Source organism: Miniopterus schreibersii (genome assembly GCF_964146895.1).
Source record: "Miniopterus schreibersii genome assembly, chromosome: 2".
Taxonomy (NCBI): Eukaryota; Metazoa; Chordata; class Mammalia; order Chiroptera; family Miniopteridae; genus Miniopterus; species Miniopterus schreibersii.
In genome coordinates this window covers 41,594,662-41,614,974 of record NC_138102.1, presented here as the reverse complement: position 1 = coordinate 41,614,974, position 20,313 = coordinate 41,594,662, and the positions used below count along the sequence as shown (strand labels likewise).

At 39.4% G+C, this 20,313-nt stretch overlaps 1 protein-coding gene across 3 annotated transcripts in view; it reads left to right on the top strand.

Annotated features, from left to right (window-relative positions):
- The first annotated feature begins 656 nt into the window (after positions 1-656).
- GPC5 (glypican 5) overlaps positions 657-20,313 on the top strand; it is a 1,126,386-nt gene continuing 1,106,729 nt past the window's right edge. For 2 of the 3 annotated variants that reach the window (XM_081130889.1, XM_081130890.1), the window contains exon 1: positions 657-1,219. In XM_081130889.1, the coding sequence (XP_080987015.1) occupies positions 1,054-1,219 (166 nt within the window). In that variant the 5' untranslated portion in view covers positions 657-1,053. The remainder of the gene's footprint in view (positions 1,220-20,313) is intronic. The other variant, XM_081130891.1, reaches the window with a different exon arrangement.

Here is a 20,313-nt window from a genome sequence, read left to right as displayed (position 1 = left end):
CCCAGCGGCCGGCGCGGGAGGCGGAGCATCACACTGATGTTTATCCCTCTCCCTCTCCCTCTCCCTTCCCCTCTCTCTAAAAATCAATTAAAAAATGCTAAAGGGTGACAAGAGACTACATTGGACTTTACTGTGATGACAAGAACGTGATAAGGTTTGAATGTAATTTTTATGACTTCTAAATTCAAAGAATCGTCATGTTCAGAAAAATGTTTTAAAGCAGTGGCATGAAGCAGTTAAAAAGTAACTTTTCATGAACGCTTTTAAAACCTCATGTTAAGCCTCTGCACTGGGATAGTTAACTATAAACAATTTTTGCCTTTTTATATTGTGCCGAGATACCATTTCATGCGATTTGAATTCCAAGTCCTATGAATCGAGGACCTAGATTTATAGGGAAATATTTCATCTTCGTTCTAGTTGGTGTTTCTAGTCTTGTGTTCTCTGAGCTCTCTATCAGACCGCCCAGGAGATTGGCTGGCGGAGCGAGGGCGGGATTGGGTTTCATTTGTTTTTTTCTTTGCTCCAGGCAACGTCGCTCTCCCGAGTCTGCTGCACGAGTCCCGGGGTTCGAGGAGCTGGGCGGGTGTGGCCCGGGGGAGCGCGCGGGGGCGTGGCCTGGAGGGCGTGGTCCCGAGGGGGCGTGGCCTGGCCGCGGGGCGGGGCTTGCCGGCCGAGCGCGGCAGGCGGGCGCGTCGGAGGTTGGCGGCTTGGAGCCCACGCCGCGGCGACTGCTGCGGTGGCGGGGTCCCGGCGCTCGGGAGCTCCGCGGGCTGCAGCCGTGCTCCTCGCCGGTGCTGCGCCGGCTCGCCCCCCCCCCCCGAGAGGGAGACCCCGCGGCGCTCTGCCGGAGAACTCCGGCGTCTCAGCCTCGGGCTCCCCGGGGAAAGCTAAGTGCTCGCAGGTGCAGCCGGTGTCCCGGAGCGGTCCCGGAGCGCCCGCCGCCGGATAGCACCTCTGGGAGCCTCCACCCCGAGCCTCTTCCAGAGCCTTCAGCCGGGGCGCGCGGGGAGAGTGGCGTCCACGGTGGGGAAAGGGGTGAGCAGGACACCGATGATGGACAGACCGACCTGGCGTGTGGGCTGCTGCTGTCTCCTCCTCCTGGCTCTCGTAGTATTTACCCGAAGCGAAGACGTGCAGAGCTGCGAAGAAGTTCGGAAACTTTTCCAGTGGCGCCTGGTGGGAGCGGTCAAGGGGTTGCCGGATTCGCCAAGGCCAGGTAAGGCCGTGCGGGCGGGCGCAGGGCAGTGCGCCTGGGCGCGGGCCGGGGCGTCCTGGGCGCCCGCACTGCGCGCCCCGTTCTCCGTGGCCCTTCGTGGGAGGGCGACCTTTCAGGCCCTTCGGCCGCGCAAGGTGAATCCCGGTGAGGCCTCGGGGGAAGCTGGGTGTGACCATCCCCAGCGCGCAGCAGGTCGGGGTCTCCCTGCCGGTGGGAGTAGCCGGCGGCTCATCCGAGCTCTGCGCGTTTGCTCGCCGCCAGGTCTCCCTCAGTCTCGGCTGATGCGTGGGAACCGGCCAGGAAGGCGGCCAGCGGTTCCGAGTGGGAATTTCACCAGGGCCCCCCCCGGGGGGCCCCTGTTTGCTGCTCTCTCAGCTGGTGGAAGGAGTTGGGTAGGTCGCTTCAAGTTTGATACTAAAAACACAAACCTGCGTTACATTTCTTTGCTGGAGAGCGGGGCACTGACGAGGGCGGCGGGTCTCTGAAATTAGCACTGGGACCCGGTGCACCCACCCACACTGGCGTGGCCCTTACCGCCCCTCCGCGCCCTGGCACCCAGCCCTCTGCTGGCACCCGAACTGGGCAGCGTGTCCCTCGGAATCACCTGGTTAGTTTCAACTCCTGAAAGGGGTGATGGCAACAGGCGATCAGACTGAACGTGCTGGGGAGCCAGTGATCAGGAAAGAGATGCACCAAAGACCGAAGGGGAGAGAATACAGTAAACTCCCTGGAAGCGCCCCCTGCGACCGCGGTCCCCTGCGCCCGCCGCTGCCGCGCGTTCCCGGCAGAAGCTCCCGCTGACATCAGGCCTGGAGGAACAGGTCTTCATTTGTCACGGGCGACAGCAGGTGTCTGGAGCCGAGACCTTCCTGGAGCAATGCGCCCTGACCAGGAAGCCAACACTGAGTGTTGCGAGCATATGGTTGACAAAGAACTTGCGCAGGATGTTTGTTTGGGTGTAAAAAACGTTTTGTGCTTGAGGTTTTAGGATGACGAGACTCGCTCTTAGCACGGTGGAGCAGATATTTAGCTTGACTGCTTTGCTGGTCATGAACTCAGTTCTGGAGTCATCCTACAAGGACAACCTAGGCATTTGGGAACACTGAATCCCTTTTAGTTTATGTGACCAGTTTTAAAAATAAACACAAATATTTGTTTGACGGTCTGTTTGGTACTAGCTGCTTTTTCTGTACTATTTGAAACAACATAGTTGAAATTCTCAGTATATAGCAATAGTACCCCCTTTAAACCTGTTTTCTTACTTCAGTGCACTCTTTTCATTAAAAAATAAACGTCACTTATCGGCAGCTAATAAAACCTTAGTTATCAGGGTGTGTGCTGGGGTCAAGGACACAGTGAGGACACTGAGCTGTGAAACCCTCACCCGCATTATTAGATTTACCCCCCATACACCATAATTTTGGCGGTTATGTTCAGTGAATGTTTTCACACACACCTTTCATATCTCAGTATCTCTGGTATCTGCTGGATGCAACACGTTGACTACAAGGTGTTACATTTCTAGCACCGTGTGTGTTTCATCTCTTTGGAAGAGGAACTTTACAGAATATTATAGTATTTTACCAGTATGTAAGGAGAAACTGAAGCTCTGCCCTGCAGAGAAGGAAATGGTTGTACTTATTTGGGTTTGATGCCCATCTCACACACGTGCACGCGCACACACACACACACACACACACACACACACACACACACACAGGAGCCAGGGTGGCAACCACCTTCTTTTCTCAGACATTCTGGATTGTTTCCCCGTTGCTGGTACCTGTATTGCCCTGTGGCTTAAGGTGATGGGGGAATCACAGTAGCACCTACTAACGGGGCTGGGCAGGGTTGCACTCTTAGGGACATCGGTGGTGCTGGTGGAAAGAAGTGCTAACTTCCTTTGATATTTGCATTGAGAAAAAGCCACATGAAAATATTATTCTGAATTAGAGTCACTCAACAAGAGGCACTCACATATGAATTTGATGTAATTCTGTATTTTTCTTGTCTCCGTATTGCTGGTCGTTTTTCATTTGAATAGTTAAGTGAAATATTGAACCGTTTCTTTTAACATTGATCTTTCTCTTCTTCCCACTAAAAAAAAATTTCATTCCCAAATTGAGTAAACCACACATACCACATGGTACATAAATGCTTTTCTTTATTTTTATATTTTATATGTTCTATAACATTTAGCTTGATTAAGTATAGTAGTTGGCTATCTTATTTTCTAAAATTATCCTCAATTTCAAGAGAGAGCATAGTTAATATACAAATAGTCATTTCCACTTGAGAGCACAAATATTAACATTCTCTGTAACAAATGTATTTATTTAGCACATAGGCTTTCATTGACAAAAGCTAATACATTTAAATTTGATATTTGTTTTCCTTGAAAGCTTATTTTTTAGTGCTTTCTTGCATTTCTTGTTCACAAAAGGTTAATGTCTGGGATGTCTAGCCAAAATACTTAAAAACAATAATATAAGCTGGTAGAAGAACTTTTTATTTTTTAATTTTAAAAATTATTTTATTAAAAAATATTAAATTAAATTAAACCTTCCCATCACCATTTGTCCCCTTGATGCCCTCTCCTGCCTCTCCCCACCCTCTCCCCCTGCAGTCACTACACTATTGTCCATGTCCATGAGTCCTCTCTCTCTCTTTCTGTTCCTTTTGCTCAACCCCCCCCCCCCCCCCCCGAGCTGTAGGCCTGCTATCTATGAGACCGTCTCTATTTTGCTTGGTAGTTCAGTTTCTTCATTAAATTCCACATATGAGTGAAATCATATGGTACTTGTCTTTCTCTACAGTTTCTTCCTACATTTGTGACTTTTACATCTTCTGTTAACTATTTTACCCAATTTGAAATTATTAAGATGGTGAGAAGGGCCATTTAAGCAGTTTCTCAGATTCCCCTCACCTTTGTTCTCGACTCTGCTCCAATTCTTTTAAGCCTATTGAGCTCCTAAGGATGTTTGGATGAGAAATGTAAAAAAGGAGAGAAGGTGTAAATGTGATCAGAATTACAGATTTCCCTGTGTTCTGACTTTATCTTCTAAGTAGTAGTCAAGGTGCCCTTTGCTCTTGTTTATTTTATTCAGAAAAGAACTGTTAGCAAAAGTGTCTTTTAAAGGTCCTTTTATTTTTATGTTATTTATTGGGGAAAAGGGATAATGCTTTCCCATTGAAATTCTCTTCACACATGCATTGTTCACACATGTATTATTTCCTTTTTAGAAAGAGGATAATTCAGAAAGGAGAGGCTTATAAAAAAGTTCAAGACTACGTTCAGATACTTTATATATCAACTGGTTTTTAAAATGTGGATGTAGGTTGATACAGAGAGTAGTTTGTGAAAGACAACTTTTTCTTGATAGCTTTTGGCCATAAATGGGATAGTAAAAATGAAGTTGCTGTGGCAAAATGAAATCGTGACACCATAGGACACTTTAGGTAGGGCTCTATAATTTTAATTTTTTAACTGCTTTCATTGTAATCACATCTTATAATCACTTCAAGGAAAAGTGTTATTTCATTTTCACACTCAAGAGAAGCAATCTGTCTGGTAACATTGGAGTTTGTAATGATAGACATTTGGATTTTGCAACTTCTGCCATCAGTAGGTATGTGACCTAGGTTAATCAGTCATCTCCTTTGAACCTCTGTTTTTTCATCTATAAAATGGGAATATTAGTTCTGAAAGGGTTGCTGCATAGATGATATGAGGTAATGTATGTATGTAAAATAGCACAAATCCAGGCACATAGTAAGTGCTCAAAAATGTGTTATTGTCATTACAATTTTTATTTAGTGTCTTGATTTTAAGTGGACTTGGCCATTGAGGGTGAAATTTTAGTTCTAGATCTCTATATATTGGAAGATATTTTTATAACAACTAGTTGCTTTTTTTTTTTTTTCCAAGTCACAAATGATCATTTTTAAAGTTTGGAGATGTGTTTCTATCTGAAATGGGATTTGTTAGATTATGGTGAATATTTTGTTTCTTTTTTGTGAACTAATGGAAACTCTAAGAAAGAAATGAGGCTATACCACTGCTTCTGCCTCCACTGACACTACCACTGTTCTGCCGTCTATATTCAGGGAGGCGAAGTAGTGTATATAGGGGGGTTTAGGGACTCACATAATTAGATAGCTCTTGTCCATAGTCACTCTTTGACAATAATCTCAAATTTTTGTTTCTCAGGAACAAACACCTTTTGTTGATGGAGAAGTATAGTTATGGTGATTGAATTTCCAAAGCCCCAAAGGGACCCATGGTCTGACATTAGGGCAGATAATTGTCAGGATTGCCTTCTGTTAAAGTCCAGCAGCCAAGAACCACCAGAAACAAACCTATTTCATATACATGAGGCTCATTTTGCTTTCTGCAGCAAGGAGGATTGCACGCCACCGGAACTGTGGGTGTCTTGGTAAGAGGCAATTGAGAGGAGCTTTTTATGGGCTTGTGCTGGGTGATCACAAGGAGGGTTTAAGGAAGGACAGTTCACAGGGACAGTTTTATAGGAACTGGGCATCTTTGTAATTTATCTAGGTGTTAGGAAGATTAAGGTGTGAATAGCTGTAGTTAATGAAGAAGCAGTAGTCACTCTTGTTGATCAAAAGAGGGGGATGTTTAGTCATTTTTGTGGTTTACAGAGTGTCCTTGTGGCTATCCTGCTGCACCACAGGTCTCAAGGGGCTTTGTCTTATCATGGTTTTCTTATTCTGTGCATGATGTCTGTGTTGAATTGTAAACATCAAGGCCTAGTTCCAGTGTCAGGGAAGTTTGTCACCTTCTCCTCTAGAAAATCCAGTGCGTGCTTTGATGTCTAAGAGAATCATGGATTTTATTTTTATCCAGACCTGTAGTAAAGCTTAATGATGGGGAAGTGAGTATAATTTTCTACTTTTGGGCGATGGAATATGACTGTCCATCGGGAGCTTGAATTGTACTAATCACATCCTGTTCTCTCATAGTTTACTAATAAATGTAAATGTGTGTAACCTCGTCCTCTCTCCATCCCATAATTTAAGTTCCTTGTTGCCAAATGTCCAACATCCTGTATTTGTATAATTGGCATCAGGAGAGGTGCAATTTGGGGAACATGCGAATAGCATTTTGTAATTTCCTCCTCTGCCCTGAACCTCATTTCCAGTTTGTCTAGACTTTCTGGGATATAGATTTTTGTTTCGTTTATGTGTGTGTGTATATAATTTGCTTTCTGTGTTTGATAAGAATATCTTCTAAGTCTATAACTTTTTATTATTATTAATTGGTGTAAGACCAAAGTAACATTGCAACAGCCAGATACCTCTTCTAAACAGAATGATTTATAAATCAATGGCCTCTTGATATAACTGTTCAAGAAACCACAAATTCATTTTGTTTTAATGGAGTCATGAGAAACTTTAGTCATAAGCATTGCTGAAATAGACTGTGAATGTGGTACCTGATCTATTTGGTTAAGTAACAATAACAATTAAATAGAAAATAGCCATTTCCCACATCTGTCTTTCTTTTATAAAAGCCTGATCTTTAGCTAGAAAAAAAGACAACGCCAATTGTGCCCTCAATTCTTCAACTTTATACAGCCTTAGGTGTTTCAGACTTCACTAATGATACTGCTAAAGTCATTCTAAAATAATTAGTCACTCTTCTATGAGTCACACTAAATAGGACAGTTTTTGATTAGCCATATCAGGTTCACATATGGCTGTTTTATAAGTTGAATGTATAATGTACTTTTATAGAAAGAAAATGAGATTTTATAGTTCCATGCTATTATGAAAGAATACACATTCTCCCGAAAATTTAAAATACTGAAAAGTATCAAGTAAGCAAAATGACTACCATCCAGAAATAATTACCAGTAACCCTTTGCACTCATCTTTCAATATTCTTTTTTTTTTTTTTAAAGGTATATCTTTATTGATTTCAGAGAGAGGAAGGGAGAGAAACATCAATGATCAGAGTCATTGATTGGCTACCCCCTGCAAGCCCCCCCGCAGGGGATCTAGCCCGCAGCCCAGGCATGTGCCCTGACTGGGAATTGAGCCCTGATCTCCTGGATCCTAGGTCGATGCTCACCCACTGAGCCACGCCCGGCGGAGCTGTAGGCTCTTCTGAGAGGCTTTTCTCAAGGTTCACTGAACTATGTTTCCCAGTTATCAAGGTGACATATTTCTTTTCCTTCTTTTTACCTTTGATTATTCATCACTAGATTGTGCGCATGGTGAGAATAGAGAGCATGTCGACTGGGGTAGTTTCATGGGCATGTAACCTGTGCAGTCACACAGGGTCCCCACTCAGAAAAGCCCCATGCTTGGTTTAATATTCCTCTGTTGCCATCTTGAAGTTTGAACAAGGGCTCCTGCATTTATCTTTTGCATGGGTGCCCTGCAAATTATGTAGCCAGTGCTGTTGTGCAGAATATCTGGTGCCCAGGACAGTGCCTGACATGGAATAGGAGTTGAAATATTTGTTGACATCAATCCATGGCTATTGAGCCTGCAAGATTCTGCTATCTATACACAATGACTTTTTCTTGTATGTCTTAATAGTGTTACATACATGGGTTAAAGCTTGGCCCCTATGTTTTTTACTTGTTTGCAGCAGGTTGGGGTCATTAGCCCAAGGCCCACCATTGCCGATCTCAAATTTTTACACAGCCCATTGCTTTACATATGCTCAAGTAAGCACATTGGTGGTTAGTTAGAGCCTGCCTGCTTTGCATCTCACAAAACTGCACCCGGCTTCTGCTAGTCATAGATGAAACAAACTGGGGCTGTGAAAGACCCCAACTGCTGCTGCCCTTTGAAGCTCCCTGACTCAGACACTTCCCATCTTGCCGCTGAGGTGTTATCACCTGGACTTGTGAGCCCCCTCTCCAGTTCCCCTCTCCCCCGGGAGTTCTCTTGCTCTTTGCCTCTTCTGGGTGGTAGTCCTGCTGCTCTCTCTCTCTCTCTCTCTCTCTCTCTCTCTCTCTCTCTCTCTCTCTCTCTCTCTCTCTCTCCAAGCCTCCTGCTGTGAGGGACATCCCTTCTCATGCACCTATCAAAGCACAGCCAAATAATGCTCTTTGTGTGCTACGCCAACGTGAGGCACTGTCTTTTTCTTCATCAGCCATGAAATCCTCAAATTCACCACGCGTAGATTGGTACTTAATTATTTCTAATATAAGGTCGGGACTCAAAGCAGCAATACCAATTTTAAATATATTTTTTCCCCTCTACTAGACTATAGGCTACTTGAGACCAGGATCTGTGATTTATCTTTTTGTTCTGTGATTAAGCCAAAATTAATAAATGAATTTTGATTTGTAGGATTAATCTTAGATGTATAGTTCCCTAATAGGCTCAGTTTACTATGTTTAATTATGTTTTCTATGCTTAATATTAATAGAATGAGAACTGTAGAAGTTGAAGTTTTAAAAAATATATTCTGATCTGGGCTCAGTAAATTGTTTTCATGGAGTTAATGTTTTCTTATGTATGGAGTTAATGTTTTCTGCCACAAATTCTATAAAGTGCCCCAACCCTTTAAAGTTTAAGTTGAAAGGAATTTTTATCTACATCATGGAATAAATGAATGGAATAAATCCATTTAAGGGAATTTTTATCTATATTACCTAACATGTTGAAACGGAACATATGTCTGGAAGAAAATTTCCTCAAATGTTCTCTGCAAGGAAAGGAAGATTATTTAACATTTAAAATACTAGATTTACTTGCAAAGTTTTTGTCATTGTGTAGACAGTGTAAACTGATCTGCTGTAGAGCATTAATTGTCTGTTACTGGGAGAATGGAGGAAAGAAAAGGTGACTAAATATTAGAAATACCTAGTATTTACAACCTCTCTCTTCAATGATATCTTAGGGGGGAAAAAACACTTTTTTTTTTTTTTCTGTATGAAGTGTGGTTGGTTATTTTTTAGGATATCTTACAAGAGGTATTAGGATATTTTACTTAAGTAGAAGGATTGCTTAATCAATTCCTATGAGACATGCATGTTTTGATATGGTTCAGGTATCAACCTAGATATGTTTCAAATACAGTCATATTCAATAGTTACTAAACATTTCTTGTTTCGTAATTTAAATTGCTTATTACTCTTATTAGGGTAATGGGTTTGAATTACTAATTTTCCTCTCCTATGCTATGATAACCAAGTTTATTTAGGTATTTATAATTCCATATGGCAATATAATTAAATGATCTTTGCAGATAATCTTCTTAGAGTTCATAGTCCTTTGCTTTTCTTTGTCTTATAGTTTCAAGGGACATTATTCATGATTCCTTCAATATTCATTTTGAGAGAGGGTAAGAACTGAGAAGGGCATTGGATAAAAAGCCTTCATAGATCAAAGGAATGAAAAAATTATTCCTAGATGTCCTTGTTTTATATATATATAAATATATATATAAAGAATACATATATATATATATTCTTTAAATGGAAGATTGTCAATATTAAATTACCTGTTCAGATTTATTTGCTTTTTGAACAACTCTCTTATTTAGTAAGGTTATCCTAAGTTACATTTGGTTCACTTTCTTTTGATCATTGAAAATGTCTGTGTTTAATGAGCCAAAACTGAAGTAGGTCAATAAAATGAAGAGATTAACAGTCTGTTCTCACCAGGGTTGGGCTACATTTTACTCTGGGGAAAAAAAAGTAATTTTTAAAAAAGGTTTTTTGATTAACTTAAAAGGTAAAGGAAGTAGGAATAACATTGAAACTGTCAAAAAGCTGAGGAATCCATGAGTTCTTCAGGGTACTGTTTGACAGGTGAAGATATGTAGATATGTGTTTATATAGTTAAAAGCTTTAGTTACAAAACAAAACTAAATTTTACTTTTATAAGTTCAGGGGCACAAATAAGCTTTAAGCTATTAAATATTTAATCTATTCATCTTTGGAAATAGCTTACATATAAAACAAAGAAAAATAGTAGGTAAGACAAGCATTGGAATATCATGGGATAAAAAAAAAATGGGAAAAGCAGGTATTTCAGCTTATAGTTTGTCCCATATTGTGAAATTATAGTTTAGAAATAGCTTGTTCTTGACTCCATCACTTATTAGCTGTGTGACTTTAGCAAACAACTCACTCTCTCAGGAAATGTTTCTCTTTCTTCACAGGGATAGTGATATAGGCTTGTTCCTTTCCCCTTTCAGTGTTTTCTGAGGATCACATGGTATGGCGATAGAGCTTTGTGAACAGTAATATTTTCTACAGAAGCTACAAAATTAATTTTACATAATTAAATCAATTACAAATGTTCTTCTCAGATACGTTATAAAAATTTTTATGCTCAATCAGGAAGGAAAGAAATCATAGAAGAGCCCTGGCTGGTGTGGCTCAGTGGGTTGGGCATCCTCAGTGCACCAGAAAGGTTGCCAGATGGATTCCTGGTCAGGGCACATGCCTGGGTTGTGGGCTCCATTCCTGGTAGGGGGCATGCAGGAGGCAGCCAATTGGTGTATTGCCTTCATGTTGATGTTTCTCTCTCCCTCTGCCTTCCTCTCTCTCAAATCAATAAAAAAAATCTTTAAAAAGGTATCATAGAAGAAATTCTTTTTTTATGTTAATAAAATAACAAACTGTTAAATATTTTTCTCCCATCACTCACCCTCAAAGTATTAATCCTTTACCCTTGGAAACATAGTCTGTGTTTTCATTCTTTAGTTAATAAATAATTCATTATTTATAGTTTAATTCTATGGTAAAATCAGATTTGTTTATTCATATTATGTAGTTTAAAAATGACAGACTGGTCTTTTGCAAAAGAATGTCATTTAAATTAATTCAGCTGAGATTAAGGGGAAGGTACTTTGTCTGGAAATAAGGGATAGAGGCTCTACGACATGTGATTGACTTCATGAGGTGAGTAGGGGTTAATTCTCTAGTGAGTTTTATCATGTTCTTGAATGTCATTTGCACCGACAGGATTTTGTGTGTCACTTGTGTTGGGGGTAATAACTTTTCTTCCAGATGAGAGACACACAGTTGGGAGGTGCTGGCAAGTCTCTGTTTGCCCCTTCAGATGGACTCTCCCACCCTGCTCTGTTCTTGGGCTATATCAGTGGGCATTCTTGCCTCTGGCAGTCCACGGGGACCGATGGCTGGAGAAGAGACTGGGCAAGTGGATTGTGATGGTTCCCAGGTCTCACCTTGTGGAGTCACTGCAGGCTGCTTATGTATGTTATTTTAACCTAAGCACACAGCTCCTGGCAGATGACTTCACAATTCTCTCTGGATTCTGGTAACTGCTTTCTCCTCTTGGCCCCTAAGAGGTAGTAGCAGCTCCTTCTCTACAGTTGCTTGCCGGGGAGTACTACTGTATTCCTTATAGTTTTCCTATACCCTGTGGTTTGAGAGTAGCATTTTATTTCCTCAGGGCCCTATGCAACAAAACTTTATGTACATCATATTATTTAAATCCACAGATTTTAGAGATAATTTGATTTTTAATTAAAATGTATAGAAACATAAATCTGTTTAGAGTTCATTTAAAAATATTTTTAGAAGTCCCAATCCATGATGATTTCTTTACTCACCTTCAGTTGCCTCATGCTCATGCTTTTGTTAATTGTTTCTTTCTGTTCCTTTCCTCTTTATGAAGAACATTGGTGGTGGGTAACTCTTTAGATTTCAGTTGGAATATGACTAAATGGATAGTAAGCCATAATAACACAGTAGTTTTATCCCTACCCACTCCATGAATTCAACAAATCAACAAATTCTCTAGCTTCTATTTCACACATGTCCCTATAGTTTCTCTACCCACTACCATCACCACCGCCATGCTTTAATCTAGTGGATTTTCCTGGCTGGATTACTAAATCAGCCTACATCTACTCTTGGTCCTTTCCTTGTCAGTCCATTTCCCATTTGATTCCCAAATGAGTTGTAGAACTCAGATCTTATCTTTATTTCTGTGTTAAATCCTTTAATGCTTTTCCATTGCCTTTCTTTTAAGAAAAGAACATGATTATATTTGAATATATAACTTCTGTGTAATAAAAAAATAAAATAAACATAATAGTGAAATAAACAGGGGAAAACATACCCTGTGGCATTCTATTTGTAATGCACAGCAACCAAAATGTTAGCATTCTTAATCACAAATGAGCTCTTATAAATTGGTAACAAAGACACTAATATTCTAAGGGAAATGAAAGAAGAACATAAAGAGGACATTTACATCATGTAAATTACTAATAAGGATATGTGAGGATGATTGAGCTCAACATTAATGGGAAAAAAATTTTCTTAGGAATATCACATTGTCAAACATTAAAAGTACTGATCTCTGATGTTCCTGTGGTGGTAGGAAATAGAGTACTCACAAATACTGAGAGAGAAGACTGATGAAGATTTTCTCTACATTGAGTGGGAATTCTTCAGTTACCACTCAAAACTTAAATTCTGTGTACTCTTTGCCTAGCAACTCCAGTTTATAGGAAAGTGCCTCAACAAAGTAATTGGGTAAATTTAAACATACACACATATCATTACACAGAAAATTTATGGCTTTGTAAATGTCTATTAAATGATAAATTATAGATAACTCAGTGGTTAAATCAAGAGAGGTATAGCTATATCACCAAAGAACAAGTGACTTTACAGTATGTTTAGAGGAAAAAGCAAACTATGGGCCAACTAGAAAGGAACCTTCTTTAATATCAGTTTATGTATGAACATACCCCAAAACAAAGTACACAAAATCCCATTAATAGTAGATAGCCAGTAGATAGCCTTGAGGAATAGAATTAGAAGAAGGAAAAAGCAGTTAAGAAGCAAAATATACTTCACAAATTTCTGTCTTTAGAATTCTTGAAAAAGATGATTTTTTTAATGAATCAGAATTTTAAATTTACCCCAAGATAAGTGAATTTTATAAGTGTAGGTGATTCACACTCATAGGATTACCAAGATGAAGCTCTTAACAATTCTATCATTCCATCATTCTTTCTTTAAAAAAAATCTTTTTTATTTATTGATTTGAGAGAGAGAGAGAGGAGGAGAGAGGGAGAAACACTGATTTGTTGTTCCCTTATTTATGCGTTCATTGGTTGATTCTTGTATGTGCCCTGACCAGGGATTGAACCTGCAAAGTTGGTTAGGGCGATGCTCTAACCAACTGAGCTACATGGCCAGGGCTTTACCGTTTTGTCTCAGTTTCTGTGTGTAATAATGTCTCCAGGGCTCCTGGGCCTGAGTTCAGTGGCAACAATGAAAACAGGGAGTCCCATTGCTCTTTATCCTAATAATCTTGGCTTTCATGTCTTATCAGACCCTTCATGATCTTACCCCCTTTTCTTCAGTTTCATATGCACTTTTTTCTCCCCACTTGGAAGGGTCAGTTTTTGATCCTGAGCTACCATAAGTAAAATTGTTCTTCACAGATTATCCCAGGAACAACTGAGGTGCTCTAAATTAAAAAACTTCAGTGCCAGGAGTTATTTCTAAAATTATCTCTGAGTCAGAGTACCTAATTATGGCTTGTCTTTAAGGGCAAATAGAAACACGATTTCTCTCTTGGACTTTTGTGATAGTCTATTGGTCTTGTTTCCAGTTTGTCTTCATGTGATGCCATTTTCCATACTGCTAACAAGGTAATGATGTTTCTAAGTGATAAATGAGAGACTTTTGTCCTTCTAAACTAATTCACACTTTCAGACTCAGGTGACATAAGCCCAAGCTAAATTGTAAGCTATGAAAGGAATGCATTGGAAATATATCAAGGCATCTTAAGGAACAGTGAAGGCAAAGGAAGAGCAAGGATGCAGATGCACTAAGGAAATGAAAATTAGGACTAGAATGTTTGCACATCTCTTGCTCTTTGTGGCTTTAGGCTTTCTCTTGCTGCAGAGAAGCCACCTTTTTATGGCAGAAAATATGGCTGCCATGAAGCCTCCCCCTAAAAAGGGAGAAACTGACCCAGTTCTCTTGGTTGCAAGTTTAAAAATCAGGGAGCAGATCACCAGATAGAGTCTGGCAGTTTTTCACTAACTATAAAGATGAGTTGTGGGTAAAGAGAAGGAGGAGGTCCTAGAAAGCATTTGAAGTCATACACACAAATCCAGTGGGGTTTGGCACGAATCTTAAAACACCTTTCATGGTTCCCCAGTGCTTATGGCAAAAGCTCAAACTCCTATGTATTACATTTAAATTTCTCAGTGATATAATTCCTACTTCTTTTCCAGTCTTGTCTCCTATAATCCTTCTGCTCTCTCCTGTCTCACCTTCCTGTTAAGTGAGGTCATCTGCCTTGGGCCCTGAGTGTCCTGCAAATGCCAAAATGCAAGGCCCTGGCTTCCCTTTACTTAGGTCATTTCTGATTGTTGTGTTTGCAATAAGCAACCTTGAGGGATAGTTTCTCCTAGGGCAAAGAGCAGATTGTTTCCCCTAGATGTAAAAGTGGTGAATCCCCCACAAGATCAGTGTTCCTCCCCTGTAATGCAGTCTCCTACATGCGCAGGCATCCATCTAGAACACCCTGCAGAGCAGGGTAACCGACGCAGGCTCATGCTCCTTGCTGGCTGTGCTCTGAGTCTCTCGTCTTCTGTTAGCATCAGTGAAACAATAATATGCTAGCTTGTTAACTTGCAAGTAGGAAGAACTCCTGGACCCTTTACAGACCTCGACAACTTCCCCTGGACCACACCATAAGCGGACCTGGCTTTCCGTTTAAGCTATACGTCAATGCTTGTTTTCCATAATGAACCATATTTTTTCATACCTCTTGTCTATTGTTGCCACTTTTTGGGATATCATTCCCCCTTCTCTTCTTCTAATCTTATCTGGCTAATCTGAGTTCACATTATTTTTGCTACTTATCACATTGTAAACTTAGATGAATTTAACCATAAAAACTCAATTTCTCATTTATAAACTAGGAATATTTTCTATCTTGTAATTTTTTGGCAAGGAGACTATAAAGCACCTACTTAAACTATTAAAGATATTGCTGAAACTCTCCTGTGACCCACTCTTTTGTCTCTCCAAGAAGAGGAAATTGTTTCTGCCTCTGAGCTCCCACAGAACTTAGTACATACTTCTTTCATAACACTTTGTCACATTAATTAAATTTTTTACAAATGTGTTTCCCCCTAGACTAAGCCTTGGAGGGATAAAACTGCTTTCTAGCCTTCTTGGTATCTTTAATAACTATCAGAGTGTCTTGTACAGAACAGGTGTTTAATCAATATTTGATGAATTCATTTGATTTATTAATTAAAATAAAAAACAGGAAATTACTCTGCAATTTAGCACAGGTGGAATGAAGACATATCATCTCTTGAATAGTCCCTTGAGAAGGAGGGGCAGCTAAGAGCCCATTTACACAATAGGGCAGCCTATTCCCACCCACAACATAGAAGCTTACGCACTTATCAGTTGTTATGATGCCATTTTTAAGAACTCTGCTTAAGTTGACCTCAAAAAGAATAACTTACAAAACCCATGCTCTGCTGCATATTATTTCTATTAGCTGTTTAATTGGTCTTCTTAGCAAAAAAAGATCTTACTAGCTTTGGAGAAATGCTGCATGCTGAACATGTTTCTTAAAGTAACAGTGCATGATAGCTTATTAAAGTTCTGAGAAGTACTACACTTGAGAGAATCTATTTATTTAATTATTAAGAAAACAAATTCATTTGCATAGGGTAAGAGTTTATTACTTATCCCACTTCGATCATTCCCCTGGGACATTCCCCACCCCACCCCCCTACTTAATACTAGTTAGAGAAACCCTTCTTGAAAAAGTGGATGGGGCAGATGGAGAGACTTAGAAGTTAGAATTATTAGAAACTTTGAGAGAAAAGGAAGAGTCTAGTATGGTTCCCAGTTTTGTTTTTTCAGTAGAGTAGAAGATGCTCTGTAGGGAGGAGGGTGTAACATGGGGTGTACCAATATTGAGCCTGCTGTGGTATATCATGGTGGAGTGCATAATAGATAGTTGGGAATATGTGTCTAAATGTCACTTGAGAATGGTATAGATAAAGATTTGGGGATTATTAGCTGTGTAAGTGAACTCCTGGTTGTAGAAGATTACACAGGGACAGAATTGAGAAGCAGAACCTGGGGCAACACAAATAATTCAGGATTAGGAGAAAGAAGAATCCAGGGGTGTTCTAGAAGTCAAGGAAAGGGAAGAGTTTTGAGAACTGGGGTGTGAATAGTGTCGGATTCCCCAAAGATGTCAAGAGTGATTAGAAATGGATAAATGGCTCTTGGATTTGATAGCTCGAGTTCACCAGTTTCCTAGGTGTATGCATTTACCGAGCAGTGGTGGGATCAGAAGTGAGATGGTAGGACTGATGTGAGAATGAAGTGGAAACAGTAAATTCAGACCACCCATTTGAGAAGCTTAATTCTGCAGAGAAGAAGAGAAAAAACTAGAGTATAATTGACCATTCTTGTGTGTGTATGTTTTGCATAGTACACTTCATGAACATGTCTATAGGTTAAGAAAGTGATGGGACTGTGTAGAAGAGTGAGGCAGTGATTAGTCACATAAGGCCGTTTTGGCTAGGTTCAGGATTTTAGAGTTCATACCCAGCGCCATAGAAAGCCATGGGAAATCTTTTAGTAAAAGTGCCATACTGGGTTTGCATTTTTAAAAGACCCTTCTTGTCTCTATGGTATCCATTTAAAGTGTCTTTTCTAGGTGTAAGATTAGAGTGGTGGTAGTACAGATGGAAATAAGTAAATCTGAAAATTGTTTAGGAGGTTGAATCAATATGATTTTGATTTCTTTCTTCTACTTATCTTGCAAAATGAATCTACTCAAGTGCTTCCAATATATTTCTTTAAAGTTGTACATCCAGCTGAAATCAGTCCAGAAAGGAAAGGGAACATATTCACCTTGAATTCATGGACTTTCAATAACCTTAATTATATTGCATGCTGTGCATGGCTATTCATATGACATACGCTTCTTACTGCATAGTTAATATATTTTTAAGCTGTAGGCCCCTTATAACTATTTGGGAGGAGTTATAAAATTTCTAGAGGAGCTAATAATTTGGGCCAGAAGGAGTCAAGCCATTCTGAGTCTTAATTGTTTCCAATTAGCTACATATTTCTATTTTATGTGTGAATTGTACCCTAGCTCTCTCAATGTTAGTTTAAATCACTGTACAGAGGTCATATAGTCTGAAAATAATAGTGGGCTGAAAATGTTGTCTTGAAGTTGCCTATTAGCCACTAAAAAAGAGTAATATAATTAGTTACATGATTCAGAGTAGTTATTAGAGTGAAAAGAACAAGTAATGAGCAAGGAGTTTTCCATGGTTCTTTCTAGAATAGATTATGTAGTAATATAAACAATTTAAGCCATAGAGGAGATGCCTTTAATCAGTAGAGAAGAACGCATGTGGAATATTTGGATTGTCGTCTTTCTGGCTGGGAAGAGACAAAGTGCAGAGGAGACTCTTTTCTTATAGTGAGAAATACAATGGTGCCTGACAATAAGATGTTAATTTGAAATTAAGATATGGTATTAGTATAGAAGAAATGATCAGTTCAGAACTTTTAAAGATACTAATAGATTCTCCTGATGATTATTTCCTACGGAATGATTTTAACAGTATATGCCAAGTTTATCTAGGCTGTTTATGGTAAACAAACGTATGGAGCATGGCCCATGGGAAAATGCCACTATCAGTTATGTAATTATCAGACCTTCTTGGGACAAGAGTGACATCTTTTGATGAAGTTGGTGGCAGGATTTGATGGTAAAGTACAGTGGATGAAGACTGGCAGAATCTAAGATTTTCTAAATATATGACCCAGAATTTAGTTACTCCTGTAGGATATCATTGTCTAGGAGATAGACCTAGTATGGAGACTGACATTCTAATAAAGGTTAGAGAGAAGAAGTAGACCCTGTTGTTGGATATTTTGGCAAAATTTAATAATAAGAATAAATAGTGTGTCATCTTGATAACTTTTTGAAATGCATGGTTAAATATATAATCTCCTAAGCATCTAGATTCTAGGCAGAATCCAGTCACCTAATTTTGGTGGAATTCTTTTAGCTGCAAGTGACAGAAAACATGACTGAAAGTAATGTAAGCAATAAGGACATTTACTCTTTCCCATAACAAAGATTCTCAGTGTAGAGCAGCTTCAGTGCTTGTCAGTTTCAGTGGAATGACATGAGGTTTCATACCAGGCTTGTCTAGAACAGTCTGGATTTTTCCCCAACAAGGCTATTTTAGTACCAATGATTATATGTTGATGGCTACATCCACAGAGAACAGAAAGTAGAATATCTCTGTTTTATTTCCATTTTTAAGACTAAAGAGAGCCTTCCAGGAATCTACTTGATGTCTTTTCCTCAAGATTTATTGGCCAGCATTGAGATTCTTCCCCAGGCTTTAACTTAACAAGTGAATCATCCCTGGGTTTGGGGAGGGATCCGCCTCCCATAATGGATATAGCTACCTGAGGAAAGTGGACATAATAGGGATTTTCAAAGGAATACATACTTGGGGAATGGTTATTGGGTAGGCAATAAATCATTTCTGCCACACTGATAGAAGCCAAAAATCTAATCTGGCCGACCTCACACTAGGAAGTTCTTAGAAGACCGTTGAGCAATATCTACAGAATGTTGACATGGAAACAATATGTGAGTCAAGAATTTTAGAGATGGTTGCCAGAAGGGAGAGGGTAGGAGGGTGGGTAAGAGGGGAAGAGGAATATGGTCAATAATATTGTGATAAGTTTACATGGTGACAAATGATGACTAGAAATTAGCGGAGTGATCACATTGTAAGGTATGAAAATATTGAACCACTATATTGTACACCTGAAACTAAAATAACCAATATAAAATTGTATACCAAATATAGTTAAATTTTTAAGAAAGTAAAAGATATTAAATAAACTTTTCAGCTTTAAAAAAAGAATTTTATAACTATACAAATTTTCAATCAAGTATTAAGGCAACAGCAAAATTCTAGGATGTATAAGGAAAAGAGTATATTACTGATTTATCCTTTCTAAAATATTTTCTTAAAGATTAATTCACCAAAAGAAAGAAAAAAATAGACTAAAAATGGTGACTCATGAGATAAAAGGAGTGGTGTGAAGGATTAATTCTGTTTAAATAAATATTTGAAACTTAGTATCTTTGGTAATTTTCATGAGTAGAATGCTATTGCTATTGATGACAGAAGAATAAAGAAATGAAAAATAGAAGTTGGTCAGGTATATCAGTGAAGGTTCAATGAGAAAAATAGAACAACTAGCATATATACTTGTTACAGGAATTTTCATGTTGCAACTGTGGTTAAACAGTTTCTAGAAGACTGTTATCTTCCTCTTTGATGACTGAAGTTTGAATTCTGCAAGGCAGGCATTTGGGAACAGAAGATGACGTAAGTTGAGAGAGTAAGGATAAGCTTGAACCCACAAACAGAAGCTGGAGCTTACGAGAAGAAATTGAAATCCGTTTCAGCATATGTTGCCTCTAACCTTGATGGTGGGGTTGGTGGGGGGAGTGTCAAGCAGAAGCCAGGGCCCTTTGTCAAGTTGCTAAATACACACACCTGACCCAGGAATTAGAGAAACTGAAGGAGGACCCAGGGGAAGGAGGAGCCCTTGGACATCTGGCCGCTACCTACGCTGGCTAAGTGAGTCAGCAGGTCAGGACATGTCTGAGTTACAGAATTGCTCTCTTGCCCTCCAGATCTCCTGGAAGAAACTTCCCTATGGCCTACACTAACTGAAAACATACAGAGAAGGAAACTCTAGGAAATCTTGACATAGTCTTGCAAAGTCACTGCATTAGGGGAAAAAAAAAAATCCAGAATATTGCAACAAAATGAGGCTGGAAGAAGAGAGAAGTAGGATTGTTTAATTATTTACTAGTTTTTTTTTTGTAGAGTAAAGAATGGTGGCTTTCAATTATATTTTATTTCTGAATTAGGTATATTGAGAAGTATGGGTTAAGCATACTTTTTTAATATTATAAGAGCAATTTAACTAAAATTGATTTTATACACTATAAATTATAAGAAAAGTATTTTGTGGGAAGGGGGGTGTAGATAGAATAGAAAATAAGGAATA